This window comes from Camellia sinensis, chromosome 7 (assembly GCF_055761805.1).
Source record: "Camellia sinensis isolate YWXY chromosome 7, ASM5576180v1, whole genome shotgun sequence".
In the NCBI taxonomy this organism is placed as follows: domain Eukaryota; kingdom Viridiplantae; phylum Streptophyta; class Magnoliopsida; order Ericales; family Theaceae; genus Camellia; species Camellia sinensis.
The window spans coordinates 80,868,473-80,885,396 of NC_138967.1; the positions used below are offsets into that span (position 1 = coordinate 80,868,473).

At 40.6% G+C, this 16,924-nt stretch overlaps 1 protein-coding gene across 1 annotated transcript; it reads left to right on the top strand.

Moving 5' to 3' along the window:
- The first annotated feature begins 15,837 nt into the window (after positions 1-15,837).
- Positions 15,838-16,539, top strand: LOC145795906 (uncharacterized). The gene has a single exon (XM_082880846.1). The coding sequence runs from the start codon at positions 15,838-15,840 to the stop codon at positions 16,537-16,539; it is 702 nt and encodes a 233-aa protein (XP_082736972.1).
- Positions 16,540-16,924: the final 385 nt, after the last annotated feature.

The window sequence follows — 16,924 nt, forward strand, 5'->3', positions numbered from 1 at the left end:
TTTTCCGAGCTGTCGGTCGTGTGCCTCGGTTCGGGACCGCTTAACTACCTCCGTTAGCTCCAGTTTTTGGCACACTTCTTCTTTACTCTCCTTAGAGGGACACTGTGGCCCGGGAGACCACCTTTGTGGTCGCACGCCACCCCCGGTGCCTAACAGCCGGTTTTCGGGGCACCCGGCTGTGCGTTTTGGCCCCCGAACCTTCGTTTTGCATCGGTGTGAGTTCATTTTTGGCATGGACCCTATTTTCTTTATTATAAAGGTGGTACAAGGGTGGGAGACCACCTTTTCTTCTTGGAGACCAGGTTTCTCCTTGGAGACCACTTTTTTTCTCTCATCCAGCCAGTTTTCTTGTCGGAAAGCTGGTCTCCCTCACTTTTGGGCCACAATTTCTGGTCTCCCATACCACCACTGAGTTGCATTCACCTGGGAGACCACCAATATGGGTAGGCTGACCACCTTTGATGATTGACCCTTTTGACCCCTTGGTCTCCCTCACCTTTGAGCCATAATTTCTGGTCTCCCACCATACCACTGAGTTGCATTCACCTGGGAAGCCACCAATATGGGTAGGCCGACCACCTTTTCTTCTTGACCCTTGGTCGGCCGACCAGGGGGAGTGGTCGGCCGACCACCTAGACTGGTCTGCCAGTTTTCTGCTTTTTTGTCTCATTGAGTTGAAACCAGCTGTGCCAGCTGGAAGCCTCAGAATGCATCCTCCATACATGTATGGAGGATGTTTGAGCTAGCTTTTAAGCTTCTTTGAGAAACTTTAGCCCTTCTCCTCTATAAAGGGAAGGGCCCTCTTCCATTGCTAGGGTTGAGAAAAATTGTTGAGGCATACATATATACAGCTCTCTATATCTCTCTCTCTTTTGTGTTCAAAAGACCCTTGTTCTTGGCCATTTGCACTACACCTCTTAGCCTAACCTCTCCATCACGCATCCAAGAACCTTGGAGCTCATTTTTAGAGGTTGAATACTTGCTATCTCGGTCCAGAAGTTGCTGGTTCCTTTGGTTTCAAGGGTAACACTCCATTTCCCTCTTTTTGACATTATTTTGCTTCACAGTTTAGCTCTATTTGAAAGAATATTTAGGCTTTGTCACAAACTAAAAAAAGTCTTATTTTGAGCTCCTCTTAAAGTTTGATTAAGGTCATTTTTCTGTTGGGGGTCATCTACCCCCTTGCATGCTTCATTTCCTCATGTTTTGAGCTATGCATTAGAGCGTTTGTGTTGGCCTTGGTTTGGCCTTTTGGCCACAGAAATCCAGTAGATTTTCAGTGGCTAACATGTGTCTTTGAGCTTCAAAATCAGAGAGGGGTGACCCTCTTACCCCTTGTTCTCTTTACTAGCTTTGTTGGCCTTCCAAAGGGGCTCTAATTTGCATGTTTCAAAGCCATATTTCAGGCCCTAGTTGGTGAGTTTTATGGTCTTCATAGACTCTGTTTAGAGCCCATTTTTCCATATAAAGTGTCTATTATGCATGTGTAGAACAATCCTATTCAAGGCCTTTCAAAGGGGCTTTCACTTGCATGCTTCCTAGACTAATTTCAGGACCTTTTTGGTGGGTTTTAGGACCCTCATAACCTCTTTCCAGAGGTGGTTTTTCCATTTTATGTGTCCATCATACATGTGTAGAATAACCCCTTGCATGGCCTTCCAAAGGAGCCTATCATTCTTGCATGCATTGACTGAGTTTCAGTGGGTTTTTGGGCATATTTTGGCATGGTATACTTCTGTTTTTGGCTGGTTTGGTGAGCTCTCATATGCTTCATATAGTTGTAGTACAACTCATGGTTCACTAGCTTTCTTTGCATGCTTTGTTGACCCTTGATGTTAGCACTCTTTGGCCATGCATTAAACTGATATTGTGCGTATTTTGGACTGCCCTAGCTTTGTTTTTGAGTCTCATGATTGAATGATGTTTGTTTTGCATGCTTGTAGTTCAATACCTATGCTTAACTTTGAGTTTTGAGGTCTATTCCATGCATATACTGAGGTGTGTTCATGTTTTGGGCCCATTATACATCATATTTCAAAGCTTTTTTGAATGCCATATTGCCATGTTTTGTACTCTTTAAATGTGTTCGAGAGTCGGGCTTGTATGCCTCATTTACCGACCATTGAATGAGCTCCAATTCTTTGCGTTCCGAACCATCATTTTAGGCCATTTCCCCACTGTTTCAGACCTGCCTAGGGTCTGTTTGGGGTTGGTTTTGCCATTGGTGCATTGCTTTGCGTACCTCCAGTGTAACGCACTTCACTAGTTTCGGTACCCGGGCCATCTTGCATGCATTGGGTGACATATTTGCATGTATCTCGGTTGTCTCATTTTCATCACATGGCCACTAATTTGGGCACGCCTAAGGCCTCTCCATTTTGGTATAAGTCCATCATGCATTGTGTATGCCATGTTACAATGTGTTGTGCATGTTATGTTGTTTTAGGCATTGTGTATGCCATCTCATTTTCTAGCATTGTGTATGCTAGGTTGTTAGTCGCATTGTGTATGTCATATGGTTCATAGCATTGTGTATGTTGATAGCATGTTTGCATCTCATCTTTGCATGTTTGCGTGATTAGGTCGCATTGCATTGGGATTGCATGCTAGTTGCATTTGTGCATGTCATGCCATCCTTATTTGTTGCATTGTGTTTGGAGTAGGGTTTAGTCCAACCACGGGAAACGAGGGACGTTTCGTACCCCAAGTGACGAAACGTGCCTCGATTCTCGGTCGCCGACACTCTTGACTGTCCATGATAGAGTTGTTGGCTTTACTTGCTTATATGTGCATTCATTTCATATTCAGTCGTGCAATTCAACTCCTTGGCCATCATGCAACGAGATGCATGATTGGTGGCACGAGGATCGAAGATTACATCCCCTTGAGCTTATGTAAGGACGGAGAGAGTGGTCTTGCACACATATGTTGAAAATACCTTGCTTTCTCTCCCTCTTGCCTTTGTTGTAGAAAAACCAGAATCCAGGGGCAGAAAGTGGTAGGCCGACCAGGTTTTCTGGCAGGCCGACCACCTTTTTTGGTTTCCACCACAAAGGGTGGTCGGCAGGTGTTTCCCAAGCCAATATATGGTCAGTAGCCTTCCCAAGGTGGAGTTTCAGCCTTCTGGAGCTTTGTGCAAGTTTCTGAGATCAATTGCAAACAAAGGCGAGGCGAGGCAAGGCGTCGTAGTGGAATTTACCGACAAGGCGACTCGAGCATGCATACACCCTTCGCCATCCGAAACAGAGCTGAGGTAGTCCATTGTATTTAGTTTGCATGCTAGTTTATTTCTTACTTAGTTAATTTGTTGATTAATTAATGTTGTGTAATAATTAGTTGTAATTTGTTATTTAGCTTCGATTAGCTAGATAGTTTGTACTATTCATTCGGACCCTCCGAGCGAGGGCACAATTGTAATAAGTGTGCGTGTGTGTGATGTATGTCTTCCAACCCCACGTCTTTCTCCCTTTTATTTACCAGCTTATGATGGTTAGATTGGGGCATGTTTCAATTGGCATACTTATGCTCGCATGTTTGCATTCATTCATCTGTCTTGCATGCACCAGGCTCGGCGCATCATACTAACTGCATTGTATTTCAATTCCAAGTTGAACACTTGTTAGTTGTAACATTTCACATGCCATCTCTAGAATAGCCGAGCCTATTATAGTTGCATTTTGCATGTGTTGCATTAGGCGTTTCTGTATAGTTAGGATCATGCATGGATTTCTAACATAGCTTTTGTTTTGGCTTGGAGTACTCGGTAAGTGTTTATGTTTCAGCATCATTGCATGTGTGTGAGTGACTACCATGATAGCATACTTACCATGAGGCTATGTGCTTATGTGATATATCTGCCTGAATGCTTGTGGGTGAAGGTTGGGTTATCTGAATTGGAATAATGCATTGACTGTGAGTTTTAAGGCCACTTGAGAGTGGCAAATCATCTTGTTTTCTAAGCCCACCTGAGGGTGGCAAATTCGCATTTTAGCCTACTTGCGAGTAGGAAACTGTTTCAAAAGCAAACATGAGGTGTTTTGTTCCAATTCAGGCGATCCAATCTATACTTGTATGCTGTGTGCACCACGTAGTAAATCTAGGCTAATAACCGAAATAAGAATGCATAATGTTTTCAAAACTCGATATCATGGTTAGTAGAGGCCGATCTTTGATCGGGCGAGCGGGGGTGCTCACGAAGTGACCTTCCCCAATCGTACCCAAGTTTCCGAGCTGAGGCAACTTTGGTGATGACGAACACGTGGCCTTCGGCACGAGTCAGGGTTTCCTGTATTCCCCCAAAAATAAAATATTTAGGTGGCGACTCTGTATCTGGCAAAGCAGTCCATGTTTGGCACTTCTTTCTAAAAATCTGTTTTCCAAAACGATTTGCCAGATTTGGACTCTTTGATGATTCGTCGGTCTTGCATTGCACTCTGCGAGATTAGATACAGGACTGTGACTTTTGAGTCCGAACTGTAGTGAGCCCATATGAACAAAACGTGATTTCCCTCCCGGGGCGTTCGGGGACGTCTACATCTATGATCATGCAAGATAATGCAATGAGTAATAACAAAATGATAGCATATGAATGAAACAAACCTCAAGCTTTAAATCAAAACAAATCTAATCGTGCCTCACACGAAAAGGAGTAAGCAAAGGACAATTCCAAACACGTTTCACGTGAAAAGGAGAAAATATGGTGGAACCAACAGGCGTATCTACCCATATCTCATATGGAGAGAGGGAAGGTTTAAGCTGAACTACGTCTCACGTAGATAAAAGATGCGAACCAAACTACGTCTTACGTAGAGAGGGATAAAAAGGTGCAAATCAAACTACGTCTCACAGAGAGAGGGATGAAAAGGTGCAAATCAAACTATGTCTCACGTAGAGATGGAAACAAATTCCAACCAAGCTGGAATCATGAGAAGAGGAAGAACACTTTAACCACATTAAAATCGTGATAAGAGGTCCTGAACCTCTTAGGGTTGTGTTCTTACACACCCTGAGATACTCTAACCACGCTGAAATAGTGAGAAGTGGAAGAGACTCCAATCACGCTGGAATTGTGAAAAGAGGAAGAACATGTAAGGAATGACATGCTCTAACCACGTTGAAATCGTGAGAAGAGGAAGAGATGCCAACCACGCTGGAATCGTGAGAGGAGGAAGAACACTCTTACCACGCTGAAATCATGAGAAAAGGTTCTGAACTGCTTAAGGTCGTGTTCCTGCACACCCTATGATAAAAAACGCTTGGGAATGCGTCTCACAAGCCCTGAGAAAATCGCTCAGGGTCACGTTCCTGCATGCCCTTAGATACTCTAATCATGCTGAAATCGTGAGACGAGGAAGCGACTCTAACCATGCTGGAATCGTGAGAGGAAGAAGAACACTCTAACCACCCTAAAATTGTGAGAAGGGGTCCTGATCCGCTCAAGGTCATGTTCCTGCACGCCCTGAGATAAAAATCGCTGGGGAATGCGTCTCATGTGTCTTGAGAAAACCTCTCAGGGTCACGTTCCCGCACACCCTGAGATACTCTAACCATACTAGAATCGTGAGAAGAGGAAGAGACTCCAACCACGCTGGAATCATTAGAGGATGAAGAACACTCTAACCACATCGAAATTGTGAGAAGAGGTCCTAAACTGCTCAGGGTCGTGTTCCTGAACATCCTGAGATAAAAACCGCTCTACTCAGATGGGAATATCTGCTTTTGTATTTTTCAAGCTTCCACCTTCAACTCATTGTTCAAATGTCCTCAAATGCTGACAAGGGGAAAAATCTGCATGCCGAAGCCATAGATGACGCTCTTCTCCTTGATCATACATACAACTTTTCCTATTCTCCAACGGGGTGATAGACTAGGTTTGATTCAATAGCTAGAATTGAGGCGCATACACGCTACCTTAACATATGGGGCTGCCATATAGATTGCAAGCCGAGGATACACCCCTGGGTATTCAAACCAGACATAAGTCTCAAAAATTCCAAACCTTTGTATTCTAGGCATTGTTATTCAAACTCTAGTTTCCACCGTCACAATTGGTCTCCTAGGAACTCATTACAAATACAGCCAAGATGCCTCTGGTGGGGAACAGTGTTCAGGGAGAACACTTTTGATCACCAAAGTAGGCTTGAGCTCGGGGTACACTCATACTCTAGGGAAATGACGAGGCCTGAGAAGGTGCATCCAGAATGCAATCTCAGAAATTTTTCGAAGTTAAAACAAGCGCAGATGCTCCAATTTTCCCTTTTCTCTTTTGGTTTACAGTCTAGAATCTATGTAGTTTCAGATAGGTCGTAGTTCTGTTGCTCGCTCTTTTGATCGGGGTTGGACCCTACAGCTTATGAAAGAAATAATTCTATTTTGCACATCATGTTGGGAATGACATGGCACTCTGAGCACAAAAACGAGTTAAATTAGCAATGCGTTCTTAATCAAGTATTGAGCCTATGACTGACCAAAGTACACCATATGACTCAGCAAAGACAAAACAAAGAAAACAAGCTAAACGCACCTATGTATACTTACCGAAATCAAAATGACTCAATACAAACAAAAACAACAAACACGACACATGGATGTTTGCTACTGGAGAGAGACTTCTTGGTTCACGGGAAGCCCATTTCTTCTCTAGGTATTGTTTCCCACCCTTTCTTATTTATGGTTCTTATATCACTTCGGCACTCAATCTCTATTTCTCTGAAAGCCTTTTCCTTACTTTTTCTCTCAGCACACGTCTCTTTATTCTTTAATCTCTCTTATTTCTTATCCCTTCCCAGATGTGGTTGATGGATAAGCTGGAAGTTATGGACCCTATGAGGGGGTCGAATATCTTGCTCTATTTCTAGTTCGTGCGTCCTACTTGGCTCGATACCTCATTGATTGGAGAAAGAGAGTGTTTTTGGCGCCTGCAGCTAGCTTCAATTGTGCCCTTTCTAGCGCGAGTGTTGACAATTCGGAAAAGATGGAAAATCAGACTCGACTGTGCGCCTAGTTCATCACTTTGACTTTATTTTTATTTTTTTTTTGGCTTTCTGCTAAAACAATTTTGACCAACATGAGAGTTTAGATTAACATGGTTATTCGACTTTCTGATTTGAAATCATGCAAGTTAGGTTGTGAGCACTGAAACGTTTCCCTTTTTTGGATCCAAGAAATGGTCCGGTATTGGATAAATGCAATAATTTATGAGAAAATTAGTCAACTTCACTAAAAATCCTCAAAAGCTGTTTTGCAAATGGCCACTACCTGATCGACGTGGAATTAACTCTTGAGATGCATAACCTCAAATCCAAACTTGCTTTGTTCTGCAACAGAATCTTTTAACGGAATAGGACAACCGAATTTGAATGAAGATGAGCCTATTGGACGTGGATCGGATAGCCGAGTTGAACAAAGATAAGCCAATCAACATGGATGAGGCAAGCAGGGTGAAATTGGTTAGGGCTGAACTTCCAGATGAAGTTGCCCACGTATCCCAAAGATGGGAATTAGGCCTTACGTAGTTTCCAGGTTAAGGTTCACTCGAGTATTAACTCTCTTCTTTTGTGCTTTAACTTTTGCCAAGACCGCCTTTCCAAGTTTTCGACCTTAGTAGCTCTATTTTTCTTTTTCATTTTTCATTTTTTATTCATCTTCTTTTCTTTTCTTTTCTTTTTTTTTCTATTTTTTTCTTTTTTCTTTGTTTTCATTTCTTTTGTTTCCTTGCTCTAACTTTTGCCTGGGTCGCCCTTCTGGGTTCTCAGCCTAGTGAGCCTCTCAAGGATGGAAAAGTTTAACTTGTCCATGTTGATCAGTTGTGAGATCTCTAAGCCATCTAAACCCACGAGAATGTTGTTTTTCCTAACCAAATAGTCTTGATAATGTAAGGGTCCATCCAATTGCCCTAGTGTAGTGGATAGGACCTCGAGTGTCCTTCAGCAATAAATTTTCTTCTCCCAGATTCTGAGATTTGGCTTTCTTGCCAATCTCCATTGGCTTGAGAAATGACCCATCTTTGAATCTTCGATCACATCTGACATTTTTGCCTCTAGTTCAAGGGTTGCTTCTCATCCAGCTAAGCTTCCTTCAATCTCATCTGATCTTATTGCCCTTAGTTCAAGGGCTGCTTCCAATTTGGCCATGCAAGCCTCATATTTTGGTTAATCGTTGAACATTCTGAATCAAGGTTTGAAAGCAAAGGGATCAGGTCTCAAGGTCGAGAGTGATCCCATGTTATACAATCTCGGGATGAAGTCCAGGCATGTCTTCGTAGGGCCACGCAAAAATATTTTTGAAATCTTTTAATAACGTGACCTGTTGCTTGTGCTCCTCTGAAGACAATGTAGAACCAATTTGGACCAAGCCAAGATCCTTCTCAGTACCCACATTGACAGACATGATCTCATTCATTAAGGGTTTAGCATGCCTCTCTTCCTCTCAGTCGATCAAATTTTGCCAATCCCGAGGAATTCCTACCTCTTTGTTTTCATCATAGCTTTGGAAAAGTTTTGAAAAACTTTGATCAATGCAATGATTTAAAGGCACAAAGAAGTAGGTGAAAATAACTACAATTTCATTCAAAACTCCTAGCTCAATGATAGAAGTAGACTCAAAAGAAAGAGTGAAAAAGACAAACAAACAAAAAACAAGACAGTGATGTTCGAGTTAACACCAATGAAATCACCAAATTCTAACGCAACAAGACTGACTCAACACCCAATTCAGAAAGTAAAATAAAACGACATTTTTATATTGTTGAAATCAATGCGTGTGTAGACACCCCATTTTTAACGTCCTCAAGACTTGGACGTCATCGTTTGAACACTCGATGATCATCCATGATCGTGTTCATTTGGAGTTCTCAGAGGTCTCGGCAGCGCACCTTGCCTCAAGATCTCTCAACTTGACTGTTTTTTGCTTGGTTGTGGACCAAGCACTTGTGTTTTGCTTCTGAAGGAAGAGGGTGGCTTGTTGGCCATTCCCTCAACCCACCGGCCAAGGCATGAAGCCATCGGCCTTGTTTTCTTAATCGGCACTATTTTTGGTCGATCGGCACTTATGTTGGTTGATCGGCCATATTTTCTGGCCGAGCCCTGTTCATCTACTTTATGCAGAAATTTTATGCCAACTGTCATAGCTGGCATCCACAATTCCCCCCCTCCATACACGTGTATGGAGGGATTTGCCCCTTGATTAGCTTGCTTAGGAAGCTTTAGAATTTGGAATTCTATAAGAAGGGAGCTCCTCCTTCCTTCTCAGGGGTTCTGAAAAATAGGGTTAGAAAAGTTGTATCTTCTGCAAAAATACTGGGAGCACGAAATTCACGCTCGAGTGGCGGTCTCCCCGCTTGAGCGGACATCAAATTTTCTGGGTTTTCCAGAACACATTCTTGAGCTCCAATTCGACATTCAATGGTTCTAGGGATATGCTTTTGGCTCAAACTTCACATAATCACATACTAACATGGTACTAACACCCAATTACAACATAATGGAGCTCAATTTCACAAATTAGTCACATGCATGTCCCAATGTACACCAATTTCACTTTTAACATAACAATTTCATGCATTCAAGCTTTATATAGGCTCCATGACTTCCATAATCAATCATGCATGCAAATCTTTGACTTCAATCCTATTTCAAAACATGCAAGTGACACTCATTGTTGTGGAATCCATGAAAATCATATATGCATGTAAAGATTGATGCCCAAACCTCCATATACAACATTATACATGCTAGCTCATGCAAATTTCAAGCTCAAACATACAATCCATGGCAATCTCCTACATGCATGTGTACATTAACTCCCAATTCCTCAAGACCAACTCATTTCACCTTCTTTGTCATCATTCAACGTTGAATTTACAAATTACAAACGAAAATCCAAGAAATACTCACCTAGGAGCTATAATTCTCACAATCTATGGCAAATTCTTGGGTAATCTTCAAGGTTTCCAAGCTTTGAGCTAAATTACATAATTCTCTCCCTTTCTCTCTCTATAGCTGACTTCCTCTCTCTCTCTCTCTCTTGGAGCCAAAATCAGCCAAATGAAAACAATAGAGAGTTTTTGAGTGTATAGTGCCTTTAAGGTAAGTCCCACTAATCAAAAATATCAATTTTAAATAATTGGGCACTTAACTAATCGTTCTGAATCTAATTATTTTGATCCGAATTAATTTCCAATTAAATTTCATCGTAGGCTCTAAAAATTATGCCAATCACAATGGCGCAATCAATTCCGGGTTCTGTGGCCGATAAGGCCTTCAATTTAATTTCAAAAGCAGATAATCAAACAGATATTCCTACGGTGAACAGATAGAAATTCAAAACCACATATTTTCACACAACGACACTTGAAATCGTATGAAACACATAATCATACTCAAATTAAGGACCAATTAGCATCCTACGGCACAGGGGCATCACAGCATTAGTCCTTTCCTGAGTATGGCCTGCATACATACACAACTCTTGAATTATTTCTTTTTCCTTTATTAATCATATCCGGGCTTGTTTTGTTTCACACGAATTTACAGATATCAAAAAGGCTTCAAATACATATTTTAAAAATATCTGAGGAATGAGCACGTAAAACGAAGTAGGCAAATTTTCCTAACCTGGGCCGCACGTGCGGTGCCCCTTCTCCGCTCGAGCGGCCAAAAACAGTATGCAAAACCCAATTTTCTTCCTCTTTTCCGCACGTGCGGCCATGACCTTCACAGGTGCGACCTGGCCCCTGTTTGACAGTCTGAAGTTCATACAAAATCCCATTTTTGGTGAGCATCAAGATGGTCCATAATAGATTCTTTAAGTGCTAAAACATGGTTCAAAAATCATATAGATAAGGGACACAAACATATAACAATTGATTATGGATTTGTTCTTCATCACCTTCACTCACCTTCACAATCCATTTCTCTCAAGATCTAAATACACACACATATTCAACTCACACATAGTTGGATTCAAGCATGTAGAATCAAGAATGGTATGTAAATTCCCTTTTATGGCACAAATTAACACAACTACTACATGATGAAATACGTATTCAACTCTATAAGTGACACACACACACACACACCACAACACAAACCTTAACTTACATGAATACCCAAGAAATTCCTAGCCCAATACAAGAGAGGAGTTAATTAAGGTGAAATCTACATACCTTGAGCTTAGGTCTCTCAAATTCCCAACCTTCTTGATGATCTTCTTCTCCTACTTCTCAAACCCTTCTATACTCTAATCTTTCCTCTCAGGAGATATTTGCAATGAAGCTTCTAAGTCAAAGTGTTTAAAGAGTCTTGGTACATAGTTATATATAAAATGTGAATAGGACAAAAATCAATCGTTTAATCATCCCAAATTGAAATTTCACAGAAATGCTTATTATTACCTAAAAATTATGCTGATCTCAAATGTAAAATCAATTTTAGAGAATTAAGCCGCTAAGGCTTCCAATTTCTGATCCAAACATAATAGTTGTAACAAATTTGTCTCCTATTAGACAGATATGAATCTATTTTCATAAGATTCACTTAATTAAATACAATTTCGCATAAAATTTCACAATAAGTATTTAAATGCATAGAATAAGGGACTGGAAATGTACCAGAAACACTTGCGAGGGTCAGGTTATTACACTCTCCCCTCCTTAAATAAGTTTGGTCCCTCAAACTTGTTTTACCATGTAACAGATTAGAAACCTCAGTCTTACACCATGTCCAATTCTGTTATAGATGTTCAATTAATTCCTCAATTTGAACCATTCACAGGTTAATCCGACGTTTATCACAATTATTCAAATGTTCTCAACATAATAAGCATGTCATAGTTTTATCCAACTAGTCGTTTCGATGTCTATCTCAGGTGTGTAGAAATAAAACTATCAGATCCATACATTCATTTCATAAGATTGTATGTCGAATGAGATGAGACTACAAGAGTGCACTATAGAATGTTCAAGGCATAAATCCCAAGTAGGCAGGGTTTATAATCACAATATTTTCCTGCCAATAAGTTCCATAGCATCAATTGTCAAATACAGAAACATAATAGATATCACTTCCTTAAGTACCTAGGCATATATTCCCACAGTATACGTTAATTTCAATCACAATAACAAAAACGTTCTCTACTATGTTCATAACCAGATTGATCCAGCATTAATAGATCATATGCAATTTTCCTTAGGAAGTACATGTTCAAACTTGCCCAGTTAAGTAGCTCCTAGCAGCATAATTTGTTCGTAGTATTCCCCTATTTCCAAAAGTATGTCAGAGCAATACCAATATATTGATTCAGAATGATATGAAATAGTTCTTGGCAAAGTTAGTACTATAGAAAGAAGGATCACAACACACATCGTTAATTTCTCATGGTATTACTTCTAAGTTCAGTAACACAGAGAGAACCATGCTCTGAATCGAACAATTATGGCAATATCAGAACGAGTATCATATACTTTTACAAATTCATGCAGATGTGCCATGATAGACTCTTAGTCATACTATTATAAGTTTAGATCTGTGCAATAGAAATAGATAGAACAACCATCTTTTCGAGCAAAGGGAGCCATCCAAAGACGAAGCCAGAAATCAAATTCAAGATCATGTTTAATTAATTAGACATCACAGTAAGGTGTAGCGTCCTCCCTTAATAAGCATTTCTTCTGATTACAGCACCAATTAATTTGGCCCCTTTTTAATCATTTCAATGTTCTATTGTTCATATAACTTTTCCTTTTCCAACTGTAGGGCATAAAATCAACCACATGGTTCCGTATCCACAATTCAGTAGTACAGTGGGTCAATAAAGAGCCATATAGAAATCACAGACTAGCCACATATTATAAGCAGAGTATCCAGTTACTTCTCGTACGTAGGTTCTATTAGGTCCATTTACAGGGTCATAAATCCCATTAGATGTATAACATTTATAATAATCACATTCTTCCAGATTCCATAATATCAAAACAAGATATGCACTGATATAACAAAAGAAGAATTTTGACCGACTAATATCAAAGTTAATAATTCTTGATAAGGTTAATTCAATATGATAGTAAATCAATTCATAGCCATGCAGGGAGTACTGTACAAATCTGTCTAAACATGCAAAAGGAGGTAGATACCCAGTACATATCGTTAACCCATCAACAATATGGTATATCCCCATGTCCAGTTGTTTCTACCGAGGTGCACAATATCAAGCAAAACAGTTCACATTATAGCCTCCAAATAGGCAATAGAGGGCTAATTTGCACTATCCAACATTTGTTTTTGTCTTGTTTTTTTATATATATATATATATCACAGAAATGATTTCTCAATCTCAATACACATAGGCAGGGTTCTCGTTCTTGCGGTAAATTGTTAGATTCATTGAGATTACAGATTACAGATTACACAAAAACAAAACAAATTACAGATTACAGATTACAGATTATTGATTATAGATTACAGATTACAGATTACAGATTACAGATTTCAGATTATAGATTTCAGATTACAGATTACAGATTACAGATTATAGATTACAGATTACAGATTACAGATTACAGATTACAGATTACAGATTACAGATTACAGATTTCAGATTTCAGATTTCAGATTTCAGCTTTCATATCATAGATTCCCATAACAAATCTTGTTTACACATAAAAAAAACTCATTCGACATCATCAATAATTCCCTTGATTCCCCATCAAAAGTCGTCAATAATTTTCTCAGTTCACGAAATCACATTGATTATATTCTGTTTCAAGGTCAATAACCAATTCCTTAGCATAGCCTATCTATTTAACCCTCAGTAAGAAGCAAAATCACAATCAACTGACTCCTTTCACAATTTTAAAAGGGGTCACTATATGCATAACTTCTTCTTACAGCTAGTCATACCCAACACAATTTCAATTATTACGCAAAACACATCTTATCAAAATGTTCAAACACAGTAACTTCTCAAAATCACAGATCTAAACATTGTTATGGCAAGGAAGAGATAACTATATCATAAAAGTTAGAGTATCATATATACCATTTCCTTTAGTCTTAGAGATATTCCATACTTAGAGTTTTAACATATGTTGTTGGAGGTGATAAATGACCTTGTATCATAAATATGGAAATGGTAAGAACATTTGGAATTATGTTGAAAAGCAGTGTTTTGCCTTGAAGAGGCTAACTTGTAGTGGATTGTGCATGGTGAGTTGTTGTTGCTATAAATTGTGGGCACATGAGGCTTAATTGATATTGTTTGTGGAGATGTTGAAATTGAGAAATGTTATGGCATATTATGTTTTGCATCATGTTCTCATTTGGTCTATCATCATTATTTTCACATCTTGAAGAGAATTGAAAAACATTTAATTTGGGAAAGATCATATGGTAATGAGAAGTATAGAAATGTGAATGGGGTAAATACGTGGTAAGTCCGAATATGGGGTGTAATTGAATTTGATAAGTTGGCTTGAGTGTCCATGGTGAAAAACCAAAAAATCGCGCGGATAGGTCTCTAGCCTTCCGGTTAGCACCGGTAAAAATGACAGTTTGGTAGTGCTTGTTGAGCCTACTTACAGACACCAGCCTAGGGATTACCAGTGTCATATTTACCGCCCCTATTGAATTAATATTGGAAGTTTGAAATTGATGAAATCGCATGTTAATATTGAGAACATGGTGATTTTGAAACAATGCATTGAAATGAATATTTTTCCTCATTGATTAACCTTGGCATAGCATTGCATTTATATTTATTTTTGTGTTGAGGAAAAAGCATAACTGTATATACTTTGTGAGAGTTCTCTACTGGGCTTTATGCTCACCCCTATGGGATTTGGTGCAATTAAAGATGTCGTGATCCCGCCAAGCTAAGGGTGTGGATATATTTTGGTGAAGAGTAGTCTTGCACTTATTTTTGTTGTGATATTTTTTGTAAGCCAAGGGCTAATATGTTTGGGTTCGAGAGACCATTTTATGTAACCAGGCTACTGCCTTGGAAGATGTAAGCCCTTAAGGGCATTTTATTGTTTTGAGATTAGATGCCTTACATGCTATAGATTCAAGTGGTTCATTTATCGTTGAATGTATATTCACATGTGAACTTTTGTATAAACTCTCTCATTATCTATGTAAAGATGGATGGTCATTGTCATGGCTTAGTGGATGTTGATTAATGTGGGTTGATCATGTTGGTTTATTTTCAGGGCGTTACAACTTGGTATCAGAGCTACCGGATTTGAATACTTGGGGCTCACGGGGAGTGGTCGTTATACCACAATGGGTTCATTTCGCATGATTAGGAAATGTTTTGCTTTTGTGATTATGTGACAGCATGTTTATGTGACTATGTGGGTATGGGATTAGACTTTTGGGATGTTATTTGCGCCTATTAGATTCCTTGAGCTCTTAATAGAAGGGTACCTGATCAATACTCATTCTACTAAGAATTCTTGGTTTCTCATGGGACGGATCTCATCACTAAAGGATAATTCGTATGTGTTTATGTGACTATGTGCTTATATGGAGTGAATTGAATTGTTTGTGTGTAAAATGTATATAGTTGTTATAGTATAACGTGTGAGGCAAGTTGCGAGCACATTTGGAATTATGTGCTAAGTTGCTTATTTTGCTTCTCAATTAGGATGTCTGAAAGGATCCGAACACGAGGTGGTAGGGGTGGAAGGCATGGTAGGGGACGCCTAGGTGCACATGGAGTACCGGCCCATGAGGCACTAGTGCAAGAAGAATGTGTAGGCCAAGCTAACATGGCCGAACAAGTTGGGCAAGTGGAGGTGCCGGGAAAGCCGGCCAAGCCGCAATGGGGGCTCTAGCCTAGGAGATGGCTGGGGCATTGAGGGAGTCTATGAAAAGTTTGAGGGCGGAGACCCAAGCAAGGGAGAATGTTGCAGAGACTAGAGCTAGCTTCCTCACAAGGGAGTTTTTAAGGGCCAAGCCGGATGAATTCCATGGCGGCCCCGATCTGCAGAAGGTAGATGAGTGGTTAGAACAAATGGTAAGGACTTTTGAGATGCCCCATATAGAGGATAGCAAGTTGAGGGTGACCCTTGCCAGTTACTATCTGAAGGGTGATGCGGGCCAATGGTGGAAGTATGCCAAAGCCCAGATAGCATCGACATGGGAGGCTTTCGTAGTGGCTTTCCAAGACAAGTACTTTCCTTCCACGACTAGGGAGAGGTTGAGGCAGGAGTTCAAGGACCTTAAGCAGCTAAACATGTCCGTGGTCGAATTTGAGGCGGCATTTTCTAGCTTATCTCGGTTTGCACCGGAGTTGATAGCGATGGAAGAGCGCCGCTGTTATGAGTTTGAGCAGAGGTTGAGGACGAAGATCTTGTTCAAGGTTACCGGGAACATGATCCGAGAGTATGATTGCCTTGTGGAGGCGGCTGCACATGTGGAGATTATTGTGGAGGCCAAGGAAGAGAGACTTCAGAATTCGAGGTCTAAGGGCCAAGGGTCGCAGGGGGACTTTAGGCCCAACAAGAAGAGTAAGAGCACCTTTTCATCCCAGTCTCAGTCATAGCAGTCTAGATCTACTTAACCCTTGCCTAGTGCGGGCCCGGGGAAGAGTGCACCGAGTGGGTTTTCTTGCTTCAAGTGTGGCCAGCCGAGTCACAAGGCCTTTCCTTGTCCACAGAAAGGAGGAGGACAACAGATGTTACCGTCACTACCGCCAAACCGATCTTAGAGTTAGTCTTAGAGTAGGGGTCAGGGACCCACTTGCTTTCAGTACGGGCAGTCAAGGCATATGAAGAGAGCTTGCCCTCAGTTGGGAGGCGCATCTGGGGCTTCAAGGTCTAGGCAGACACAGAGCCACCAGCAAGCCCACTCAGCTCAGGCTTCACGAGTTCACTAGGGAGCCGCTTTGGCTTAGTCAATACAGCAGGCCTATGCTCCGAGAGACGAGC

Excerpts from the sequence above, each read along its gene's own strand:
- LOC145795906 (XM_082880846.1), top strand. The coding sequence starts at position 15,838 with ATGGCTGGGGCATTGAGGGAGTCTATGAAAAGTTTGAGGGCGGAGACC.